The sequence below is a fragment of the Leucoraja erinacea genome, chromosome 12 (assembly GCF_028641065.1).
Source record: "Leucoraja erinacea ecotype New England chromosome 12, Leri_hhj_1, whole genome shotgun sequence".
In the NCBI taxonomy this organism is placed as follows: Eukaryota; Metazoa; Chordata; class Chondrichthyes; order Rajiformes; family Rajidae; genus Leucoraja; species Leucoraja erinaceus.
The window spans coordinates 21,333,523-21,358,777 of NC_073388.1; the positions used below are offsets into that span (position 1 = coordinate 21,333,523).

Sequence of the window (25,255 nt, forward strand, 5' to 3'; positions counted from 1 at the left end):
GACCAATGAGACAAGGAATGCCAAATTAGCAAGGAGCCCCGACTCTCCGTGGATCACCATCCCCGCGGGGAGGAGGCGAAGACGGCGCTGAGATAGAAGGCAAAAGCGAGGCTGCAGGGCCGGCGCGCTAGCGAGGCTACGGAGGCAGCCACTGAAACCACCGCTTCCCAGCCTGTTTCTAACGAACGCCAGATCCCTCGCTAACAAGATGGATGAACTGAGGCTACAGACTGCAGCAAACAACGTCGTGAAGGACAGCAGTATCCTGTTGATCATGGAGACCTGGCTTCATTCTTTCATTCCGGACTCGAGCTAGCAGGCTACACAGCACAGCGTCATGACAGGACAAGAGACTCTGGTAAGAGCAGAGGTGGAGGGCTCTGTGTGTACGTGAACAACACCTGGTGTACAAACACAGTGATTGTGGACAGTCACTGCTCCCCGAACCTGGAGTATGTGACTGTTAAATGCAGGCCCATTTATCTCCCTAGAGAGTTTACCATTGTCATGATAACTGCTGTGTACATACCACCGGATGCTAATGCTAACTCGGCTATCGGTCATTTGTATGGTAGCATTAGCAGTCAACAGAGCATATATCCTGACGGTGTTCACATCATAGCAGGGGACTTTAATCACGCGGACTTGAAGAAAATGCCGCCCAAATTCTACCATCATGTTAAATGTGCTACAAGAGGAGCTAACACCCTGGACAAGGTCTACTCCAACATCAAGCTGGGCTACAGGGCTAGACCACTACCACACCTGGGCCAGTCTGACCATATGTCCCTGCTCTTAATTCCTGCATATGCCCCCCTCAGGAAAACCGCTCCTACTATCACAAAGACCATCACAACCTGGCCTGATGGTGCTTCTCAGCAGCTGCAGGACTGTTTCGACAGGACCAACTGGGAGGTGTTTGAACACCGGGACCATGAGGTGTTCACAGACAGTGTTCTGTGTTACATTAAAAACTGCATGGACACGGTCACAGTGGACAAACGCATCTGGGTCTACCCCAACCAGAAGCCCTGGATGACCCGGGAGGTCCAGCGGCTGTTGAAAGAGAGGAACACCGCTTTTAGGTCTGGCGATAGGACTTTATACAGCACGGCCCGAGCTAACCTGAAGAGAGGCATCAGAGAGGTCAAATCAAACTACAGGAGGAAGATAGAGGACCACCTGGACAGTAATAACAGCAGGCAGGTGTGGCAGGGGATCCAGTATCTCACCAACTATAAGACCAACCTTGGAGCTGTTGAAGGTGACGCCTCGCTGGCAGAGGAGCTGAACCACTTCTTTGCTCGCTTTGAAGTGGAGCCACCCGAGACAGCCACATCACAGCACATGGTCCACAGCAGCCTAACCCTCAAGATAGAGGAGCATGAGGTGAGGCGCACGCTGCGGGCCATCAATCCAAGGAAGGCTACTGGACCTGACGGCGTCTCTGGACGCGTGTTGAAGGACTGCGCAGACCAGCTGGCTGGAGTCTGTACGAGGATTTTTAACCAGTCTCTGGCCCAGTCCACTGTTCCACCCTGTCTGAAGTCCTCCACCATAGTCCCCTTGCCCAAAAAAACCAACATCTCCAGCCTCAACGACTACCGGCCAGTCGCACTCACACCAGTGGTGATGAAGTGTTTTGAAAAACTGGTCCGGGGTCATATCACATCACTCCTGCCCCGAAGCTCTTTGTGGACTACAGCTCTGCTTTTAATACCATCCTTCCCCACAAACTGGTGGACAAACTGTGGGACTTGGGACTTCCACACTCCACCTGTACGTGGATAAATAGCTTCCTGTCGGGTCGCAGCCAGAGAGTCAGAGTGGGCCATCATACATCCACGGCCCTCAGCCTCAGTACCGGCTCTCCACAGGGCTGCGTACTGAGCCCCCTGCTCTACACCATCTACACACATGACTGCACCCCCGCCCACCACAGCAACACCATTGTCAAATTTGCGGATGACACTACGGTGGTGGGACTCATCTCCGGGGGGGACGAGTACGCCTACCGGGATGAGGTGGAGCAGCTGACAGTGTGGTGTGAAGAAAATAACCTGCTCCTCAACACCTTAAAGACAAAGGAATTAATAATAGACTCTAGGAAGAATAAAACGGACATGGTACCATTGATTATCAGAGGGGACTGTGTGGAGAGGGTGGCGGATTTCCGCTTCCTGGGAATCCATATTGAGGAGTACCTGACGTGGAGCGTGAACACCACTGCGCTGCTGAAAAAGGTCCAGCAGAGACTGCACTTCCTGAGGGTGCTCAGGAAGAATAACATCACTCAGAGACTGCTGCTGTCCTTTTATCGGTGCTCCATTGAGAGCATACTAACGTACTGTGTATGCGTGTGGTACACCAGCTGCACAGCGGCTCAGAGGAAAGCGCTCCAGAGGGCCATTGACAACGCCCAGAGGATTGTTGGCTGCCCTCTTCTTACCTTGGAGGACTTACACAGTTCCCGCTGCATCAAAAAATCCCAGAGTATCATAAAGGACATTTCCCACCCCGGACACTCCCTGTTTGAACTGTTGCCGTCAGGCAGACGGTACAGATCTACAAGGACAAGGACGAACAGACTAAAAAACAGTTTTTACCCCACTGCTATAAAAGCACTAAATGTAGCCGCCAAGGAACGCAGGGGCGAGACAAACTAAGGGACTGTGGTACACTGTGAAATCGACAGAAGGATGGAGGGTTGGGTGTTTATGCGTGCTATTTTCGTGATATTTATTTTAGTTGTTTATCTTTTAATATTTTATCTTGTATGTATCGTTAGCTTTTAGAAATGTTTGAATGGTGCACTGACTGGCTGACATTTTTAAATTTCGTTGTACATGGTTCATGTTACAATGACAATAAAGAAACTATTCTATTCTATTCTAAATTGAATTCAGGAAAATGGGAGTGGTGCATTTTGGCAATCCGAACCAAGCACGAAGGGGTAGGGTCCTCAGGGGTGTTGTAATATAGAGATCGAAGGGTGCAGGTGCATAATTCCTTGAAAGTGGTGAAGAGGTATACAAGGTTGCGAAGAAGGCATTTGGCACATTTACCATCATCGGTCAGGGTATGGAGTAATGGAATTGGAATACCGTATTGCAGCTGTGCAGAAAGTGTGAAGTCTCATTTGGGGTACTGTATACAGTACTGGTGTAGGTTTATTATTGTCGTGTGTACAGCGGTATAGTGAAAAGTTTTGTTTTGCATGCTATCTGGACAGATCAGATATACCATACACATATACAATCTGTTCAAACTCAAGTATAATAGATATAGTAGCAAAGGGAAGATACAGAGTGCAGAGTATAGTTCTCGGCTTTGTAGCACATCAGTTCCTTAGACAAAATTCAATGTCCATAATTGGGTAATCAAACAGTACCCTAGCTTATGAAAGGGCTTTTCAGAAGCCTAATAACAGAAGGGTGTTGCTTGCTTTCAAGCTTTTGTACTTATTACCACTCGGAAGCAAGGAGAAGGAATAACTGAGATAGGACAAGTCTTTGATTACATTGGCTGCCTTTCCAATACAGTGTGAAGTGTAGTTGGAGTTAATGGTGCTAAGTCTGGTTTGTGTGATGGACTGGGCTACATCTACAACTCTCTGCAATTTTTTATAATCTTGGGCAGAACCATTCACAAACCAGGCTGCAATGCAACCCAACAATATGCTTCCAATGGTGCATCTCTAGAAGTTTGTAAAAGCCACTGTACCCATGCAGAATTTCCGCAGTCTCCCTAGAAAGTAACGGCATTGGTGTACCTTAGTGGTTTTGCATCGTTGTGGTTGGTAGATGACAGATCATTAGTGATATTAATGCCAAAGAACTTAAAGCTTTCAACTATTTCCACATCTGCATCACTGATACTAATTGGGGCATATACTCCACCATACTTCCTGGTCAATAACTAGCTCCTTTGTCTTGCTGACATTGAGGGAGAGATTATTGTCCAGATACCATGTCACTATGGTCTCAGTCTCCTTACTGTATTCCCGTCTAGTCATTGTTCAAGATGTGGCCCATCACAGCAATAGACAAAATTAGAGCTGAATTTGATCATACAGTCTTGAGTTTAAAGGTAGTAGAAGACTGAAAATGCATCCTTGTGGGACACCAGTGTAGAGTGTTATTGTGGAGGACATGTCACCCATCCTCACTGAGGTCTGTGGCTCAAAGTCGAGGATCCGGTGACAGTAGGAGGGAGTTGATACCTGGGTCTTGGTGTTTGGAGATGTGTTTTGATGACATTATGGTGTTGAGGTAGGGTTGATAAATAGGAGCATAGGAGACCTTGTTGTCTTGGTGTTCCAGAGATGAGTTTAGGGCTAGGGTGAGGGCATCTGTTTTGGACCAGTTACAACAGTCAGCAAACTGCAGTGGATCAAGACTGGCTGGAAGGCTGGAGTTAATGTGCACCATCACCAGTCACCTCATGATTGTGTATGTCGAAGACCACTGGACAGTAGTCAATGAGGCATGCTACCTTACCTTACTTTGGCACGGTGGTGGTGGTGGTCTTTTTGAAGCAGGTGGGGATCTCAGGAGTAGTGAGAGGTTAAATATGTCTGTGAAGTAGTGAGAGGTTAAATATGCCAGCTGATCTGCACAGTTCCTGAGGATGCGGCCAGGGGCACCATATACGGACCAGTTGCTTTCTGCAGATTCTCTCTCACGAAAGTTCACATTGTGTCTGCCTCAGTAACCGTTGGTACAGGCACACCCACGATGAGCTAGATGGGTGGCCTTCCACCACTGACCATCTGTTCAAAGTGGGTGTAGAATGCACTAAGTTCATCAGGGAGTCCAATCATTGTCAGCAATACCACCCACCATTGCTCTACAGCCCCTTATCGCGTGCTGGCCATACCACAATCTGCGGATAATCTATGCCATTGCCTCAAGACTCCAGCTTAGTCCGGAAATACCTCTTGACGATCTTACTGTGAAGATCATAGTCACAGTCATAGAGTGATACAGTGTGGAAACAGGCCCCTCAGCCCAACCTTGCCCACACCGGCCAACAATGTCCCAGCGACACTAGTCCCACTTGCCTGCGCTTGGTCCATATCCCTCCAAACTTGTCCTATCCATGTACCTGTCCAACTGTCTCTGAAATGATGGGAAAGTCCCAGCCTCCCCAACACCTTTGAGGAATTGCACCCCATTTAAACCTTTCACACTATGATTTTCCCAGTCTATATTAAGAAAGTTAAAATCCCCTACTACAACAACCTTATTTGGCCTGCAGCTGCCTGCAATCTCCTGGCACATTTGTTCTTCTAATTCCCGTTGACTATTTGGGGATCTGTAGTACACCCCCAACAAGGTGATAATCCCTTTCTTGTTCCTCAGCTGCGCCGATATAGCCTCACTAGGTGAACTGTCCGTAATGTCACCTCTGATCACTGCCGTGATATCCTCCTTAACCAGCAATGCAACCCCCTCTCCTCTTTTTCCCACACCCCTGTCTCTCCTGAAGCTCCTGTACCCCAGAACATTGAGCCGCCAGTCCTGCCCCTCCCTTAACCAGGTTTCAGTCATGGCTACAACATTCCAGTCGCTCGTACCTATCCATGCCCTAAGCTCCTCTGCCTTACCCGTCAGGCCCCTTGCATTAAAATGCAGATAGACGCAGTTTAAAGAAACCCTCCTTCCTTGCTCTCCGTCATAAATATATTTCTGCTACCCTGGAAAAGGAATGTCATTAAACTGGAAAGGGTGCAAAGAAGATTTACAAAGATGTTACCTAAATTGGAGGCTGTCAGTTGTTAGGAGAGGCTAGATGGGCTTTAAGGAACAAGAAAATGGCAGATGAGTTGAACAGGTACTTTGGATCTGTCTTCACTAAGGAGGCCACAAACGATCTTCCTGATGTACTAGTCAGAGGATCTGGGGTGACGGAGGAACTGAAGGAAATCCAATTTGGCAGGAAATGGTGTTGGGTAAACTGATGGGACTGAAGACTAATAAATCCCCAGGGCCTGATGGTCTGCATCCCAGGGTACTTAAGGAAGTGGCCCTAGAAATCGTGGATGCATTGATGATCATTTTCCAATGTTCTATAGATTCAGGATCAGTTCCTGTGGATTGGAGGGTAGCTAATGTTATCCCATTTTTTAAGAAAGGCGGGATAGAGAAAACAGGGAATTATAGGCCAGTAAGCCTGACATCAGTGGTGGGGAAGATGCTGGAGTCAATAATAAAAGATGAAATAGTGGCACATTTGGATCGCAGTAACAAGATCGGTCCGAGTCAGCATGGATTTACGAAGGGGGAATCATGCTTGACTAATCTTCTGGAATTTTTTGTGGATGTAACCAGGCAAATGGACACAGGAGAGCCAGTGGTGTAGTGTACCTGGACTTTCAGAAAGTATTTGATAAGGTCCCACACAGGAGATTTGTGGGCAAAAAAGGGCACATGGTATTGGGGGTAGAGTACTGACATGGATAGAAAATTGGTTGGCAGACAGGATACAAAGAGTAGGGATTAACGGGTCCATTTCAGAATGGCAGGCAGTGACTAGTGTGGTACCGCAAGGCTCGGTGCTGGGACCGCAGCTATTTACAATATATATTAATGATTTATATGAAGGGATTACAAGTAACATTAGCAAATTTGCAGATGACACAAAGCTGGGTGGCAGTGTGAACTTTGAGGAGGATGCTTTGAGAATGCAGGGTGACTTGGATAGGTTGGGTGAATGGGCAGATGCATGGCAGATGCAGATTAATGTGGATAAATGTGAGGTTATCCACTTTGGTAGCAAAAACAGGAAGGAAGATTATTATCTAAATGGTGTCAAGTTGGGAAAAGGGGAAGTACAACAGGATCTGGGGGTCCTTGTTCATCAGTCAATGAAAGTAAGCATGCTGGTACATCAGGCAGTGAAGGAAGAGAATTATATGTTGGCCTTCATAACAAGAGGAGTTGAGTATAGGAACAAAGAGGACCTTCTGCAGTTGTACAGGGTCCTAGTTAGACCATACCTGGTGTATTGTGTGCAGTTTTGGTCTCCAAATTTGAGGAAGGACATTCTTGCTATTGAGGAAATGCAGTGTAGGTTCACAAAGCTAATTCCCGGGATGGCGGGACTCTCATATGCTGATAGAATGGAGCGGCTGGGCTTGTATACCCTGGAATTTAGAAGGCTGGGAGGGGATCTTATTGAAACATATAAGATCATTAAGGGTTTGGACACTCCCCCACTAATGTTAGGGGAGTCCAGAACCAGGGGCCACCATTTAAGAATAAGGGGTAAGCCATTTAGAAGGAGATGAGGAAACACTTTTTCACACAGAGAGTTGTGAGTCTGTGGAATTTTCTGCCTCAGAGGGTGGTGGAGGCCAGTTCTCTGGATACTTTCACGAGAGAGCTAGATAGGGCTCTTGAAGATAGCAGTCAGGGGATATGGGGAGAAGGCAGGAACGGGTTACTGATTGTGGATGATCAGCTATGATCACATTGAATGGCTTGAAGGGCCGAATGGCCTACTCCTGCACCTCTTATTGTCACATTTATTGTCACAATAACCAATGAAGATACAGTGATATCTGAGTTAAGCATACAGCCATACAAGTAAAAAGAACACAATACACAATAGAATTTACATAAACATCCACCACAGTGGAATCAGCATTCTTCACGGTGATGGAAGGCAATAAAGTTCAGTCATCTTCCTCCTTTGTTCACCCGTGGTCGGGGCTTGAACCCTCGCAATTGCCACTACAGATGTTCAGGCCCTTTCATCGGGATGATCGAAACTCCGACGTCGGGACGGATTGGAACACATTCCGCGGCTTGAAGTTCCGCCGCTTCTTACCGGAGACTGTGGCTTCACGATGTTAAAGCTCACAGGCCCCGCGGCTAGAAGATCCACAGACCGCTGCTCCATGATGTTAAAGTCAACAGGCACCCGCGGTCGGAGCTCCAACACTGGCGATCCTCAGCAAAGAATGCCATCGCCTGCTCCGCGATGGTAAATCCGTACCGCGCTTGCTGCTTGAAGCCCTGGATCAGTCTCCTCTCTGGAGAAGCTGCACCAATCCAGTTGTTAGGCCGTAAGGGGGACGAAGACGCAACACGGAAAAATCTCCATCGAGGTAAGTGACTGGAAACGGTTTCCCCCTATTCACCCCCCACATCAGGCATACCAAGAAACATTAAAACATACATTTAGACACACTAAAAATAACAAAAAAGTAGAAAAAACACACGAGATGCTGGCCACCCGGTGGAGAAGTTTAAGAGGTTATGAGTTTTATAAAATCATGAGGGGCACAGATTAGGTAAATAGTCACAATCTTTTCCCCAGGATAAGGAGCCCAAAACCTGAGGGCATGGCGTAAGGTGCGAGGGGCATGTTTTAAAGGTGCTTGAGGGACAACGTTTTCACACTGAGTTGTGCATAGATGGAATGAGCTGCCAGTGGACGTGCTAAAAGCCGATTCAATTACGACATTCAAAAGGCACGTGGGCCAGTTCACGGACAGGAAAGGTTTGGAGGGATCAGCATGGACTAGTTGACTGAAGAGCCATGTTACACTTCGTTTGTGTCACTGAACCTCAATTACCCATGCATGTGAAAGATCTAAATGTTTTATGTCACATACCACTAATTTATCATTGCAATTTGTTAAATCAGATTAAGAAAATTAAACTGTAAATTTAAAACACGTTTTTTTAAATGAAAGTAACATCATCCCCTTTTCACCAAAGTTCACATTCAGAGATTGTAATATTCAGGAAACATTAGTAAAACATCTGGTAACTATTAGTCATTTCTCAATATTTTAACTTTTCCTTACAACCAATCACAATTTATGTATCATTGTTGTTGGGTAATACTTAGTTGTTCTCTGCCAAATACACACTATCCAAAGAATCTATCATTCAAAACTATTTACTGTTCTCGCGAATGGATTTTTTTCACTAATTCAGTCACAAATATCACCGGGGATTTATCTCCAACAATTCTGGTATAGGTTTATCAACTATACTTTCTTCAGGGAAAGCAGACATCTGAGAACCATTGTAATTTACCTTTTTTTATGTGAACACATTATAGAATACTGAAAAATATAAAAGCAATAATTTTCAAGTTTGTGATGTTGTCATGATGAAAATATCAGATGGCCATCTTTAAGTCTGTGGAAGTCATTATTCAATTTATCAAACTGTCTCTTGAGGAAAACAGTTCCTTTTGCTGAAATGCACTGGTTAGCAAGCATCTACTGAGTCACCTCAGCATTCCTGTTCACTGTGTCACCTCAGCATTCCTGCCAAAAAAGTAATGAATGAGGAATTCTTAAGTTCCTAATAGCAAATGCTATTGTGCCATTGATAGTTAACACATGGAATTAATTTCCTAACATTTCAAAATTAAATTGATTCAGACTCTACTAGAAATCAGAAGTTCTATCCCAAAATTGTGGACACTGCTGCAGCTTGAACCTTCAAGACTGAGTGGAATAGACCTTTTGAGCTGATGAAATTGAATTAGAGATCAATTGTGATCCAATGAGATGGTAGAACATGCGGAATGTCCTGGGCAGCACAGTTGTTTCAGTTATCGAGCTGCTGCCCCACAATGCCAGATACCCGGGTTCGATCCTGACCTCGGGTGCTGTCTGTGTGGAGTTTGCACATTCTCCGTGTGACTGCGGTGGTTTTCTCCGGGTGCTCCGGTTTCCTCCCACATCCCAAACACATGCAGGTTTATAGGTTAATTGGCCTTTGTAAAAATTGTCTCTAGCATGAAGTGGGATAACCAATGTGGACTCGGTGGGTCAAAGGTCCTTTTCCAATGCTGTATGCCAAAATTAAACTAAAACTTGACACCCCTGAAACAAATGGGGCACTTGGATAACACAGACATCCATTTTGTTTCTCCAGCTCATTCCATCTTTGAATGTGAATGCAAGTTGATTTCCCCTTATCCAGTTCTGATGAAATGTTGTGACCTGAGCACAATTGTTATCTGACCTGCTGAATATCCTTGACATTTTCTGCTTTTATTTCAGATTTCCAGGATCAATTTTTTGCTTTCAAATTAAAGTGTTGTTGTTTTGTGCGCATGTGTGATTAACATTTTGATTAAATACTTGGATATAGCTTCCAAGTATTTGGGGGCTAATATTTATAGATGAGTTGTTAAGTCATTGTTGCACAATTTCTTCAATCTAAGTACACAAAGCTAAACCACCATCAAAGTAGCTTGCTTAATTAACCTCTCAAAAGAAGAGGAAAACAAAATGGCAATAAAATTGCAGAGGAATATCAATGTAAACCATTTGACATACTGTGAATGATGAAGGTGAAGTTTAAAATGAATAAGCCTCGTACAGTTGATGAAACACTGGGATATAACTTTGATTGTAAGTCCCTGTTGCATTGTGTCAAAGTACCAGGGGATTCCAAGGAAGCTTCAGACTATGGTTGCACAATAGTAATCAATTTCAATCTTGTCTTAAAATTCAAACCATACGTCTTTCACCCTAAGAAGTCCTTGGGGGACCAAAGAAGAGCATCTGTCTAGGCAAGTCATCTCACCATTGTAGAAAAGAGTAGCCACCTCTCTGATGTAGGGTCCAAACCTGAAGTAAGGTCCCGGCCCATAACTTTGTCAGTTCCTTCCTTCTACAGATGCTGCCTGTCCCACAGAGTGCATCCAGGACTTTGTGTTTTACTCAAGATTTCGGCATCTGCACTTCCTTGTATCTCCGAGTAGCCACTTCTAAACTTTTACATATGTCAGAAGCTCATCTTATCCCTTTAATATCTTCTCACAGTGTATTTTTAGTTAAACTGAAGGATTTAAATTTGAGGGTTTTATATGGAACATGGCAGTCTTTATAAAGTTATTTTGGAAATGTTTTTAGTGTGGTGTCCTTTATTTTGGTATATTTCCAAAAAGTTGTTATGATGCTTAATGCGAGGGCACGAATAACCTGTGGTACTGTGGCAGTTTCTAAGTGCAGCTTTCAGAATGTTCTATCACAAACTGAAAGCAACATGGTTATTGTCAGATTACCAGGTGTCTTTCATGCATTAGGATAGACAGTGAATTAGTTGATTTACCTTTAATTTGGCTGCGAAGCAGAGCAATAATTGTAGCATAATGAGTCTAGCCTTGCAGAGGTTGGGGCCGGAAAAAAAATGTTGGATAACATTGAACTATTATGGGCCCAGAAATGTGGGCTCATAGCAATCTAGTTTTTGGCACCTTGCAGCCACCTGGAAATCATGTGCACTCCCACTGCTATTTATTGCCAAGAGAGAATGAAATGTGGTTGGATCACTTTCAATAGTAAATGTTTTTATCCACAAAACAAAAGCTTACTGTTGGATGTTGGAAATATTTCCATTTCCATCTAAAACGAAAACAGAGGTATAAAAATACATTGCCATGATTATCTTGCCAACTGCTGGTAAAGTGGACCTTCTCCTGATCTGAGTTTGCAGTTCGAGCAGTACCACTGGCAGATTTCCGTGAGATTCATCTCATGGAAACACAGATGTCTCACAAATTATTCCTTAATGAAATTTAATTAGGTAAATTGCACCCTCAACACCATGAATAGATTTGATTTTGCAATGAATGGTCTTCTCCCCTCCAGCCATCCTCAATCTTACAGCTTTTCCTACCATATGTACTCTTTTCATTCACCGAGTTATACTGAAATGAGAGGAATGCCTGTGAATGCAGCCAGGACTTGGAGCAACTGGTTTTGTAGAAGCTTGAAGTCAGCATAAACTTCATATCTTGCCTTGCAATTTTGTGTAGTCCTCTGCATCTTGAACTATTTTCGGAAGACAAACAACATATATTAAATCTTTGTTACAGTCAGAATTTTAACCAGAAACAGATGCAAGTAAAGTCTCCCCTGTCCTTGACATCCTAAATCATTTTCCAACTAGTGAAATATCAATGATTTGTACTTAAAGCCCTGTCCCACGGTACGAGTTCATTCCAAGAGCTCTCCCGAGTTTGCCCTGATTCGAACTCAGAGATTTACGGTAATGGCCACTCGTCGGTACTCGGGGATCTCGTGGACATTTTTCAACATGTTGCAAAATCTTCACGAGTCTTCCCGTGCTTACCTGCAGTTAGCGAGTCTTCCCGAGTACCTGCAGTTAGCGTTACGAGCCGCTAAGAGACATCCCCGAGCTCCGGCGTACCCGCTACGTTCATTCTCCGTGCTTACCGTGTTTTTAACTCGGGAGAGCTCTTGGAATGAACTCGTACCATGGGACAGGGCTTTTAGTGTTGTCAGATCAGAAACCTTACCACCAATTAATGGCCAGCTAGCTACACCAAACAACTGAATTATTAAACCAGATTATTTTTGTGATGGTTATATATTGTATGTGCAAAGTCATGTGTATACCGAATGGTACACAAATCCCACAAATTGTAAAAAAAAAATCAGTATTGAGGTAATAACGTAATAACAAAACTGGCAATAAAACACTATTTACAGTGCCTGTTTACCTTTTTCCTATAATTAGTGATTTGTCTAGACTGGTTTCCTACTTCTCTGCACTTCTCAGCACCTAACAGCAAGTGTTAAATGACACAAATATATATCACGCTGCTGCTACTTTCTCCTTCCACTCAGCGCATATGCACCAGAAGAGTTACGCTGCAAAATTACAACTTTATCATTCTAGTTAATTTTGAATGCACTCAGCTGCGTATACAATAGGGCCAGGAAACAGAAGGGTCTGGTGTCAAAATGACTTCTACTTTGGTGCTGGACGAAGATGTATGAGCTGTCTTCATGCAGCGTGAATATGGGTCCACAGAATACACCATCCCTTATTCTGTGATATGGCCAGTTTGGATTTGGGAAGAATGTCACCGTAAACAGGAGAAAGGTACATTCAACATCCAACATCACCATATTCAGTGGAGCAACCTGGGGATTTTGAACTTCATTTAGCCTGGAGGAACTGGATTCATAAATATACGGGCTCTATTCTTGACTCAAGAACCATGAAATAGATAAATGTTCAAGAAAAAACACATTTTTTAATTTAAAGTACTGGAATGCATTCACAACGTAAGCAATGGAACTACAGTGAAAACAGTCAGCTCCACTGGACTTCACACATTAGAATGGATCACATTAATATAGATGCATTATCATGAACAGGTGGCAGGTGGAATGATGCAGTATATTTCTCATTTCTCTCTGAATTCACACTAGTGCAGGATTTCCCCAAAGACCCTAACAAACCCCCACATCCCCCAACAACATATACTGTAGGTGGAGGATACACCCAGGGATGGCCCTTTGGCCCTTTGGCCCTTTCACAGCTCATGTTGGTCAGAAGGCCTTATTTCTATTTGTAAGTGTCTTCAATCAGATATTTTTATAAACAGTTGAAATAATTGAAGATAATTTAAAGTACATTTGTGGTTAATTAAAATAGTAAGTTAAACATTTATCTGATGTATATGTTATTTGATGTATGACAAAAATGACTTACCTTTGCTGAGCCACATGCCTTATTAACGAAGGTGAGCATGTGCAAGCTGTAGTTGGCTAAGGGACCAGATTTAAAATTGTAACTATCCCCATGATTCAGCAGAACACTCCTTAACTCACCAGGAGTTAATGAAAAAACAAGATGCTAAATATGCCTGCATTGTTCTGTGTTACTGTTGTAGGGGTCTGAATGGCCTGCAGCTGTCTAGAAGTTCCCTTATGAAACTGTTAGCTGGTTGTCATATGATCAGGCCCATGATTTTATTTCCTTTTTCCTATTTCACTATCAGATCCATATGTGTTTGTTATTGAATTGAATCACACAAGCAAATCTAACCACCTCTTTATAGTCAATGGCAAGACTATGGAATGACCATAATTCAATCCCCCATTGTCAACATCTGGTGGGGGGGGGGGGGGGGGGGGGGGGGGGGGGGGGGGGGTGAGAGAAGGGGGTCACCGTAGATCTGAAATTCTACTGGACCACAGCTCGATTTTTGTATTCACGATATCTGTTCATATCCTGTGAAAAATGTCTCCCTGCCTCTCAGTCTTCCCACTATCTTATGATCTACAGATATGTCAGAAGAGTATTGGAATACTTTTCATTTGTCTAAACTGCAGCAGCCACAACACTCAACAAACCCAAACCCATCCATGACAAGGTAGCTGCTTAATTAGCACTCATTCTTGCACCTTAAACATTAATTTCCCACCAGTTCACAAAGACACATCCTAAATACATTGCAGCAATTTACCCAACCCTTTTTAATAAAATAACCCAAATCCACAGTGAAGCAAATACAGTGGACTCATGAGTATTCCACAAAATGTATGTTTCTCTCCAAGGCTCATCCTATACTGACTAGGAATTATAATGCTGTTCCTTTGTCACGTGTTCAAAATCTTGAAATGGTATAGCCAATATTTGAAGATCTAAAACATTTTTAAAAAGCAGATGCTGGAAATCTGAAATATAAAAATGGAAAATGCTGGAAACACTCAGCAGGTCAGACAGCATATGTGGATGGTGAAAATGAGTTACCGTTTCAAGTTGAAGATTCTTTTCCAGAACTGGAAATATGCAAGGTGGGAGATGGATGGATATATCAAAGAAAATAAGGCAAGACTAAGACTGCTGTGGGTGTAAGCTGTAATTGAAGTCAGCTGGTCACTGAAATATTGAGGGCCGTTAGAGAGAGGGAGAGAATCCGAACTAAGGAATATAAAAGCTATGAAAAAAGGGAGTTGGAGAGTGAGAACACAAATAAAGGAATAGAAATATATTATAATATAATAGAATATAATAGAAATATAATAGAAATATAAAAAGGAATAGAAATAAAGGAATAGAAATATATAGCATGCCCTGTAGACCAGGCCCCACTAAGGAAACGAGCAACATACCAGAGATGATACACAGAAAAAAGTGAATTACGTGATGTTGCAGGTTCTGGTAATAAACGAGGAAGGTTTATTCCTACGGATTTATCCCTGTGTTATTGATTAACATACTTCCTTGTTTACAAAGACCCGCAGAGGGCAACATGCTGAAAAAAGGCTTTCGTCAGTCAACCACTAACACATCTGCAAAAGTTCTTTGTGTTAAGTGAATGGTGGGAAGTTGCTAATTTATCCATACATTGCTTTACTACTTGTAGGACCTAATAGATGTGCTCTAGTTGCTTGAATCACAATAACAAATGCTCATTTCAGAGTATACCAATGTAATTTAATTAATTTGAGATGTTACTGAAACATGTTGCCTTTTCACTTTCTCTTTCCTTATTTACTTTCCTAACTCCAGATGCTCAATGACCAGAAATTATTTTCAAGAGATCACATTTTTGTTATCGTATTGGCTGTACCCGCCTGCAGTAAAGTTCCTGAACTGAGTGATGAAGGTTTTGTTTTGTTTGTGACAAGCTCTACATGTGCACTGACGATCAATATATTTACTGTTTTGTGGAATGAGTCAGGAGTTCCTGTCTCATTTCCTGTGGAGAGTAGAATCTGAATAATTTCAACTATATTAAATTCGAATGACTCAAGAGGAATAAGTTAAATAAAAACCCATCTGAAAAACCAGAGTTTTGTGGATGCTTTATAAAACTTTACATGTCGCAACTATATTAAAACTTTGGCTTCATGTTGCAAATTTTAAAAACTTCATGTTGCAGCTTTATAAAGCTTTGGTTATGCTTTATAAAACTTCCACAAAACTATCCTATAAGGAGAGGTTGGACAAACTTGGATTGTTTTCACTGGAGCATCGGAGGTTGAGGAAAAATCTGATAAAGTTTATAAAATTATGAGGCTAGATAAGATCCCCCTTTCACCCCCCCATAGCTTTAGGGCAGAGGTCTCCGTTCCCCCCTCAACCATCAAAAGCCTCCTCCCCCTTAGCAGATCCCTCTCCTCCCCCACCCCCCTAAATCGCCTCCCACCTGCTCCTGACCTCCTGAGTTACTCCTCTAGTGTGTGTGACGCTGCATGCCGCCTTCCCCCCCCCCCACAACCGCACGTTGGGGGAACAGACCCAACGGGTCTGCACGGTCTAGTATCTATTAAAACTCTGTGTGTGTGTGTGTGTGTGTGTGTGTGTGTATGTGGATGGGTGTGTGTGTGTGTGTGTGGGAGTGGGTGTATGGCATTTTGCCTAAGAAACGTATTTTCTTGAAAACCAGACACAAATTCGCAGAGATTTTTACATATTTCGGTGGCGATTTAACTTACGATTTCGGAAATGGACTCCTCCCTAAATTTGATCAATTATTTCCCCAGATTTTTAATAAAGTTCACGAAACGGACTGTTTTTAAAAAATCAAACCATTGCGGCAGCTGTAAACATCACAATGCCCTTGCTCGCGGCACCCCCCCTCCCCCTGCACTTGATTAAAGCAGATGTTATCAATGCGCAGGCGCACTTTCCACCTATTCCTTTTCTCAATTGATGCTGTCTGACCAGCTGAGTTATTCCAGCTTTTTGTGTCTATCTTCATACTGTACTTATTTACCACTCTATCAACTTGTGTTGCAACTTTCAGGAAACTATAGACTTGGACTCCAAGACCCCTTTGTACATCAATGCTGTTAAGGATCCTGTTATCAACTACATATATATTCCCTTTACATTTGATTTTGCAAAGTGCAACTTCCTCATACTTGCCCAGAGTAAACTTAATTAGTCATTTCTCTGCCTATATCTGTAATTGTCCTGTAGACATACCTACTGTGTCTGTTTTGGATTTGTATTAGGAATCTATCAATTGAATGCAGTTGCCTATGATCAGTAGCCAGATAAAGGGGTATTAATGACTACTGACAAAAGCCATAAATAGCTGAAATATGCAGTTAAAGCCATAGTTCCAAGTGAACTAGTTTATTTATTAACTAGAAGATGAGGATATTTATTGTACATATTAGATTTTGTGATGTTCTTTCCATTGGAAATAGCACAATTAAAATGTATGCAGAATGTGTCAAATCAGTGCTCAAAAAGTATTGTTTTATATAGTTTTCCATGAAAGTGCACCTTCCATAACATGGTTTCACTCATTACAGCTGGAAAAGTACTTGAGGTAAAGTTTTTCAACATCTTTGCCTAAGGGAGAAGGGTGGCTGACTATGTGACTGTAAAAATACTTGGTAAAGAACTGTTAAAAGCAAAGTCATTAAATAAGAATTCAGACATCATTCTTTCATTATTGCTTATAATGATGTATTTCGCTCCGAGAGAGAATATCATGCAAAATTCCAACACGTGCACTGGTTGAAGTGGACCCAAAGACACAATAAAAGCTCTGATCCTGGAATTAAAGAGGGTGGGCTATAATTAATGCACAGAATTATTTTTGTTATAGTTTGCAACATAAAATAACACATGTATTAGGTCAATTCTGGTCAAGGGTTGTCTCGGAAACAGTTTTCCTACCAATATGGAGTAGTCTGCTGTGATTTTCCAGTTTTGATTTCAGGGTTTAATCGGCAGGTGGGTGGACAACGTCTAGAGGTGTAAACAAGACAAAAGGGTGTCAGATAAGAAGAAAACGGGAGTTAAATGTAAACCAATATATGGGTGGGTGTGGAAGGGGGCAGGGAAGTGGGGGGGAGGAGGAGGGGGGCAAAGGGGGGACAGGATGATGGAACGGATGGTAGGAACTGCATTGTAAAACCTCTGTCTCACTTGGAAGGGCTGCTGGTGGCCTGGATGGGGGTGAGGGAGAAGGTGTAGGGACAGGTGTTACACTTGTCCCCACTATAGTGTATGGGAAAGTACCTGAGGGGTGGGGGGGGGCGAAGGTATGAGTGAACCAAGGATGTGGAAAGGGGTGGTTAGAGGAGGTGCATGTGAACTTGTCACCTGGAAGGGCTGCTGGGATTCCGGGAGTATAGAGAAGGCATATGATACGCTTGCCTTCATTAGTCAGGGCATTTGTGCAAGAGTCAGGAAGTCATGATTCCTCTTTACAAGTCGCTGGTTAGGTTGCATTTGGTGTACTGCATAAGTTCTGGTCACGCTATTACAGATGTGGTGGTTTTGGAGAGGGTGTATAAGAGGTTTAACAGAACGCTGCATGGATTAGGGGTAGTAGCTTTTGGGATGGATAGTTTGGACAGACTTGGATTGTTTCTCTGGAATGCTGGACGTTGAGGGGGGGGATGTGATAGAAGTTTATAAAATTATGAGAAGCATAGATAGGGTAGACAGAATCTTTTTTCCAGGAGGACAAGTCGATGACTCAAGGACATAGTGTTAAGATGAAAGTAACAAAGTTTAAAGAAGATGTGCGGGGCAAGTATTTTACACAGAGTAGTAGTGGGTACCTAGACCATGCTGCTGGGGAGGCAGTTATGATAATGGTGTTTAAAGGGATATGTAGGTAATGGGGCAACATGGATCATGTGCAAGCAGATGAGATTAGGTTATCTTGGCATCATTTTCAGCATGGACATTGTGGACCAAGAGAGCTGTTCCTGTGCTGTACTTTTCTACGTTCAAAGTATGGATTTATTTTAATGTAGTCATTATTTGTAATTAAACCTCTCGTTCCAGGTAGAATTCTGGTATATTTCTGCTGCACTCCTTCAAGGACAATATATAGCTTTTTGAAGGGCAGTGTTCAAAACTGCTCACAATATCCCAGGTGTAGTCCATCCAGGCCTTTGTGCAGCCATTGCTATAGAGCCCATATTTCCATCTGATGGCAGTAACTCAACATCGACAGTGAATCAAAAGGAGACATTCCATGACTCAACATCTCACTGACCCATTGGATAAGATATGACCCACATAGGAGATTAGTGGCCAAAATTGGAGCACAAGGTATTGGGGGTAGGGTATTGACATGGATAGAAAATTGGTTGGCAGACAGGAAACAAAGAGTAGGGATTAACACATGTGCAGTGAACCTGGTGATCTCAGGCTTGTCCCGGCAGGTTAGTTCTGGTCTCAAAGGAGGAGGGTGGCAATTTCAGTCTTCTCCATGCAGTTCACCTTTGCCTAGTGGTCTCAGGCTTATCCTGACAGCTCAGCACAATTTCAGGTTTGGCGAGGCAGTGCTGGTGATCTCTGGGCTACTCTGGTGATTCAGTCTTTGCCTCTGTGTGTGGGGCACAGTCCCTCATTGTCCATGGGCAGGAAGATACACTAACATCTTGGACCTCTCATTCTTAGCTTCAGTAGAGGTGCTGGCTGTCTAGGGCTGCTTTGCAACAGCCAGTCTTGACCACCCAATGGTGATGATAGTCTCCGGTTTGTTCCAGTGGCTCAGTCTTCCTCAAACCTGTGACTGGGTTACACAGCTACCACTTTCTCTCCCCTTGTGTCTCTTGTCTGAGTTCCTTCCTCTTTATTTCCTGATTCTTCACTCACCTTCTCTGGCAGGGATGCCTGGGTTTTTATAAAAGAGTAGGTTGATGAGGTTCGGGTGGACCAATCTGATTTCAACTAGTCTCTCCTTGCCTGTCTGCTATTGATAAGGATCAGGGCGGCATCCGAGGGAGAGGGGGGCACTATTATACTGGGTTTTAGATGGTTGGGAAGCCTGAGAATTTTTATTCGCTACTCAGTTAAATATTAAATATATTAGTAACTACTTGATTCTAATTCATCGAGCAGACGTTTTTCCATTGGAAACTGTGCCGGAAAATTCATATAATGAATAAAGATTGAAAAGTTGTGTCTACAAAATACTGATCAGTTCTCAGGGGGAGACCTGGCAATGCACCTTACTGGGTAAGTGTCTAGGTGCAGTCTCTGTGTCCCATGGTGTAATTGACAGAGAAGAATGAAAGCTTGGACAGAGAAGAATGAAACCTGCCTATGTTTAGCCTATCCAATAAAAGGCACTTAATCCAGAGCCAACTAATTGATTTAGATTTCTCACTGTCTGTAATGCCAACTGCTTATAAAGGCCACACTATTGTAGACAGAACTGATGGAATGAGTATACATCTGCCAGGAGTACTCTCCTAAAAATTATAAGTGCCAGGAGCGTTTCATTAGCAACAATCAGTTGGTGGAGGAAAGGGTGGAGTTTGAGACTGGAAGGTGGTAGTTAGAGAACAAAAGGCTGCAGATTCTGGAATCTGATGAGAAAGGAAGATAAAGAATGGAACAAAATAAGGAGAGATGGTGGTAGAAAGGGACACGTGAGGGGTGTGGTGCGGGGAGTGGAGATACATGGGCGAGTGTAAGAAGATGGACATATAGAATAAGCAGCAGGGTAGGGTAAGAAACGGTGATAGTGTGCTCGGGAAGCATTGTGAGAAGAAGGCTGCATAAGTAGATAGAGGGAGAGAAAGGGACAGAGGTTATCTGAAATTAGAGAAATGCACTGAGTTGCAGACTATCCCAGTGGTATGTGAGGTGCTGTTCCTCTGTGATGGGCCTTACCCTGGTAGTTGAAGAGACTGAGTATTGACTGGGCGATGTGGGAATGGGAGGCTGAGTTAAAATAACGCAACCGAGAGATCCAGATGGCCATAGTGGATGAAGAGCAGGTTCTCAGCAAAGTAGTTGGCTAGTCTGCATTTAGTCTCACTGATTTAAAGGAGGCTAAATTATGAGCATGAACACAATGAACAAGATTGATGGAGGTGAAAGTTAATCTCTGCCTCACCTGGGTAACATGGATGGGTGGTGTTTCGAGTCGAGACACTAGCATCTGAAGAAGGGTTCAGAATCATGATATCACCTATCCATGTCTTTCAAAGATTGAGTCATACAGTGTGGAAACGGGTCCTTTGGCCCAATTTGCCCACATCGACCAGCATGTTACATCTACACTAGTCCCACCTGCCTGCATTTGGCCCATATCCCTCTAAACCTGTCCTATCCATGCACCTGTCTAAATGTTTCTTAAACGTTGTGATACTACCTCTCACCTTAAACGTATATCCTCTGGTTCTCGATTACCCTACTGTGGGCAAGAGAATCTGTGTGTTTACCGGATCTATTCAATCAATCAATCAATCTCATTATTGTCATTTTGTAGATGTTTCCCAGTTAGCGCTTAGTTAAAACATTTCACACATAGTACTTGTGTCCTAAAGCAGGTACTGTAAAACCAATCATGTTACTGGGCAGCTGAAGTCCTGAGTGGCCAGTGCCAGTTATTAAAGTAGAATATTAATGAATGATTTTGTAGTCATGTTGTTATTCCATTTGGTCCTAACATGGGAGCTAAATGCGAATAATAACATAGTCATGTTGAAGATTTGGGAATGGGAGCTAAATGCGGAATAACATAGTTGTATCAATCACCTTGATTTTCTTTCTCTAGGATCTGGATATTCGTATGCTGAAAGCCATGATGTTGACTATACAGTAAAATATACTGAAAGCAGTTATGACATGAATTATAAAGGTAAGCTCTCTGTAGGGACATTAATCCGTGATAGCTACTCTGAATGCTTAATTATGGCAAATTAATTTAATTCTAATCACATTTATACTGTTAATATAAATGAAAGCAAAAAAAGCAAAAACCATGTATGATTTTTGTTATGAGAATGTTGGAACTTGTGAAGAAAACTTAACTACACTCAATAACTTATCTCTACAATGTTCTCCTCTTCTCCTGAAGCAGGTATTTCATTTTGGGGTTCCTTTAGCATGAGCGACCCTTCTCAATCACTAACAAATGAGCATCCCCAAACTAAATACAGTTGTGTTCTGATTTGTAAACTATCTGGAGTAAATGTGCCATGACCAAATGTAGATATGTAAGTTCATAAGGAATAGGAGTAGAATTAGGCCATTTGCCTCACCAAGTCCACTCTGCCATTCAACCATGGCTGATCTATCTCTCCCTTCTAACCACATTCTCTGCCTTCTCCCCATAACCTCTGACTGATCGAGAATCTGATCCTGTACTGATTGAGAATCTATCACTGCCTTAAAAATATCCACTGTCTTGCCCTCCACAGCCTTCTGTGGCAAATAATTCCGCAGATTCACCACCCTCTGACTAAAGAAATTTCTCCTCATCTCCTTCCTAAATGACCGTCCTTTAATTCTGAATCTATGACCTCCAGTCCTAGACTCTCCCACTAGTGGAAACATCCTCTCCACATCCAGTGTATCCAAGTTTTTCACTGTTCTATATACAGTAGATAATATAGAATGGTGTACCAATGCAGATTTCAAACCCTCAATCGTGATGTTTTCTGCTTACTTCATATTGGTATGAAACCTGTTCCCAATGAAAGTTTTCAAGATCTTCTAAAAATTAAGAACATTGATTATGTTCCAAAAATATTGTCATTATTTTTTAATTGTTGGAGACCAATCGCCTGTATTTGAAGGGATTCAGCAGGACTTCTGCTCCAAGAGGGGAGTGGAAATGTTTACTTTTAGCCAGTGTTGCGAGGGTTTGGATTTTAGGATATTTTCCTTCTGCAGTAAAAAAGTTTAAATCAGAAACACATACCTCCAGCTGCTCTGCTCTTTTATAGTTCTAAGTTGAATTTTGAGCTTTGCTAAAGATGTTAACACTGGCAGCATGATGAGTATTATCTCAGTGAATGAGATGGAAACAACAAATGTGAATAGATTTGAACATACAAATGTATGAGCTAGCAGAAGCTGGCCAAATGGCTCCTGAAGCTTGCTCTGCCATTTAATAAGTTCATAGCTGATTTGTTACCTTAATCCCACCTATTTCACCATTTGCTTATCAAATATTCAACCACCTCGGCCTTAAAAATATTCAAAGGCTCTGCTTCTAAACCTGTTGAGAAAGAGAGTTCCAAAGGTTCACCATCTTCTATTGAGAATAAAAAGTCTCACCTCTGTTATAAATGGATGGCAGTAACTTGGCTACAATGGCAATGCAACAGGTGCCAGGAATTTGATCGGGCACAGTAACTAATTCAGATTGTGAAAACCGTAAGAAATTGTATACCCAGATTTTCAAAAGCATTTAGTGAAAACTTCATGAGTTTATTAGCTAATGTCAAAACAGTGTGGATTCTGAATAAAAACGAGTTTCAGAGTATTAGTCCTATTAATTCAAGATAAGGGGAATTAAATGAGGTGCAAGATCTGGTGTTGAAACTACTTACGTATAGAACCTCTTGCCAACTCAATGCCAAGTTGTCAAATTTATTGATATTGCCACATTGAAAAAAAAGTTCAAAATTACAAAGGTCACATGAATGGAATAAAAACAGCAAGGGACGAAATGGACAGAGATCCATGAATTCAAACAGTTGCAGCAATCAATTTGCCCTCAACAGGCTATTGCAATGTTATGTTAAAACAGCTCAAATTAATTTTAAGGTATCCACAGTCAAACAGTATAGAGCTCTATCAGCCTGTACTTGAGCAATGTGGCAATTCAACGTTTTATCAACAAGATGTATTAAATATAATAGCCCTGTCCTACGGTACGAGTTCATTCCAAGAGCTCTCCCGAGTTAAAAATAATTCAAACTCGTGGTAAGCATGGAGAATGAACGTAGTGGGTACATCGGAGCTCGGGAACGTTTCTCAGCGCTAACGGCAGGTACTCGGGAATACTCACTAACGGCAGGTAAGCATGAAGATGATGAAAAATGTCCACGAGAGCCCTGAGTAGCGACGAGTGGCCATTACCGTAAATCTCTGAGTTCGAATCAGGGCAAACTCGGGAGAACTCTTGGAATGAACTCGTACCGTGGGACAGGGGTTTAAAGCCAAAGAAGTAATTGTTAATCTATGTATGCAATGTTTTAACCAAAGGATGAATGATGAAAGGAGATAGAAGAGAAATGAGATATCATTTGCAGTTTGCAAATATTGTCCTAATCAGATTATGCTCTAAAGTTTTATTATATTTTTCTTTATCCTTTGTTTTAATGTGAAGTATAACATTAAGATGGTGCCTGTCTGTGGCGACATGTTGCCAGCAACACAGCAGAAAATCATCAAATATAATATCTCAGCTTACCTGTCTAAAAGAAATAGCAGAAACTGGCGATGCAACTGACAAACTGTTTTAAATGCATTAGCGCTATTGCGATCTACCAGCAGCAACGGAGCTGTCGACTGTAAGCAAATTTCCGATCGCAGGGGAATCCCCGACCTGGCGGTGGATCGCCGGAACAGTGAGTTTTGTACCTGGAAACACCGGAGTGACCTCCATGATGTCTGGAAATGTGGCCGGCAGACAGGATTGCGTTAGACTGAAGCACAGAGGTCTAGGCCCCTTCTCCCTACCATCCTATTAGCCAATGTAGAATCACTGGATAATAAAGTGGAGGATTTAAGGTTTCACAGAGACATGACTCACCCCCAGCTCCCCAGACTCAGCCGTCCAACCTGAAGGTCTCTCCATCCATCGTAAGGACTGTACACAGGCACATGGGAAAGGGAGGCGGAGGTGTCTTCCTCATGGTCAACTCTGCGTGGTGCTCAGACATGGCAGTTTTGTCTCACTCCTGCTCTCCGCACCTGGAACATCTGGCGGTGAAGTGCCGCACCATCTACCACCCGAGGCAATTCACCTCCATCAACCTGACCGCGGTCCACATCCCACCCCAGGCCGATGTCCATCTAGCATTGGAGGACTTAGACGCCGTGGTCAACAAGCACCTGACAGCGTACCCTTGAAGCCTTTACCACCATAGCCGGGGACGTCTACAAAGCCAATCTGAAAAAATCACTCCCAAACTACCACCAACATGTCGCCTACAGCACCAGAGGATTAAACACCCTTGACCACTGCTATACGACCATCAAGGATGCCTATCGCTCTATCCCTCGCCCTCACTTCGGGAAATCTTCGGAATTGGATGCTTCCTTTACAAGATGGTTGTATAATAATTTATTGTTGTTATAGATAACATAGATAAGTTGTTTATCGTTTGTCATGTATTATGGTGGTGGGTACTGATTTGTTTTTACTGTACTGTATATTATTTAAATATTTTTGATTACATTTTTTTTTTAAAGCTAATTAGGTGAACGGGCCTGGCAGCCTCGCTGGTGCATGCCCAGTGTGTAGGTGAGCGGGTCACTAAAACCAATGAGCTGATTGTGGACATTGGAAGAGGAAGAATGAGGACCCACTATCCTGTTTATAGATGGTGGAGAGAGCCAAAAACTTCAAATTCCTGAGTCTGCATATTTCCGAAGATCTTTCCGGGACTCAGCACACTGATGCAATTATAAATAAAGCACATTAATGCCTCTACTTCCTGACAAGATTAAGGAGATTTGGTATGTCAGAGAGGATTCACTTGAACTTCTACAAGTGCACTATA

The 25,255-nt window shown here is 42.8% G+C and overlaps 1 protein-coding gene across 1 annotated transcript in view; it reads left to right on the forward strand.

The window, feature by feature from the left end:
- Positions 1-25,255, forward strand: part of LOC129702148 (sushi repeat-containing protein SRPX2-like) — a 52,345-nt gene that overhangs the window by 3,690 nt on the left and 23,400 nt on the right. The window contains 1 exon segment of the mRNA XM_055643760.1: positions 21,292-21,375. Coding sequence (XP_055499735.1) covers positions 21,292-21,375 — 84 coding nt within the window.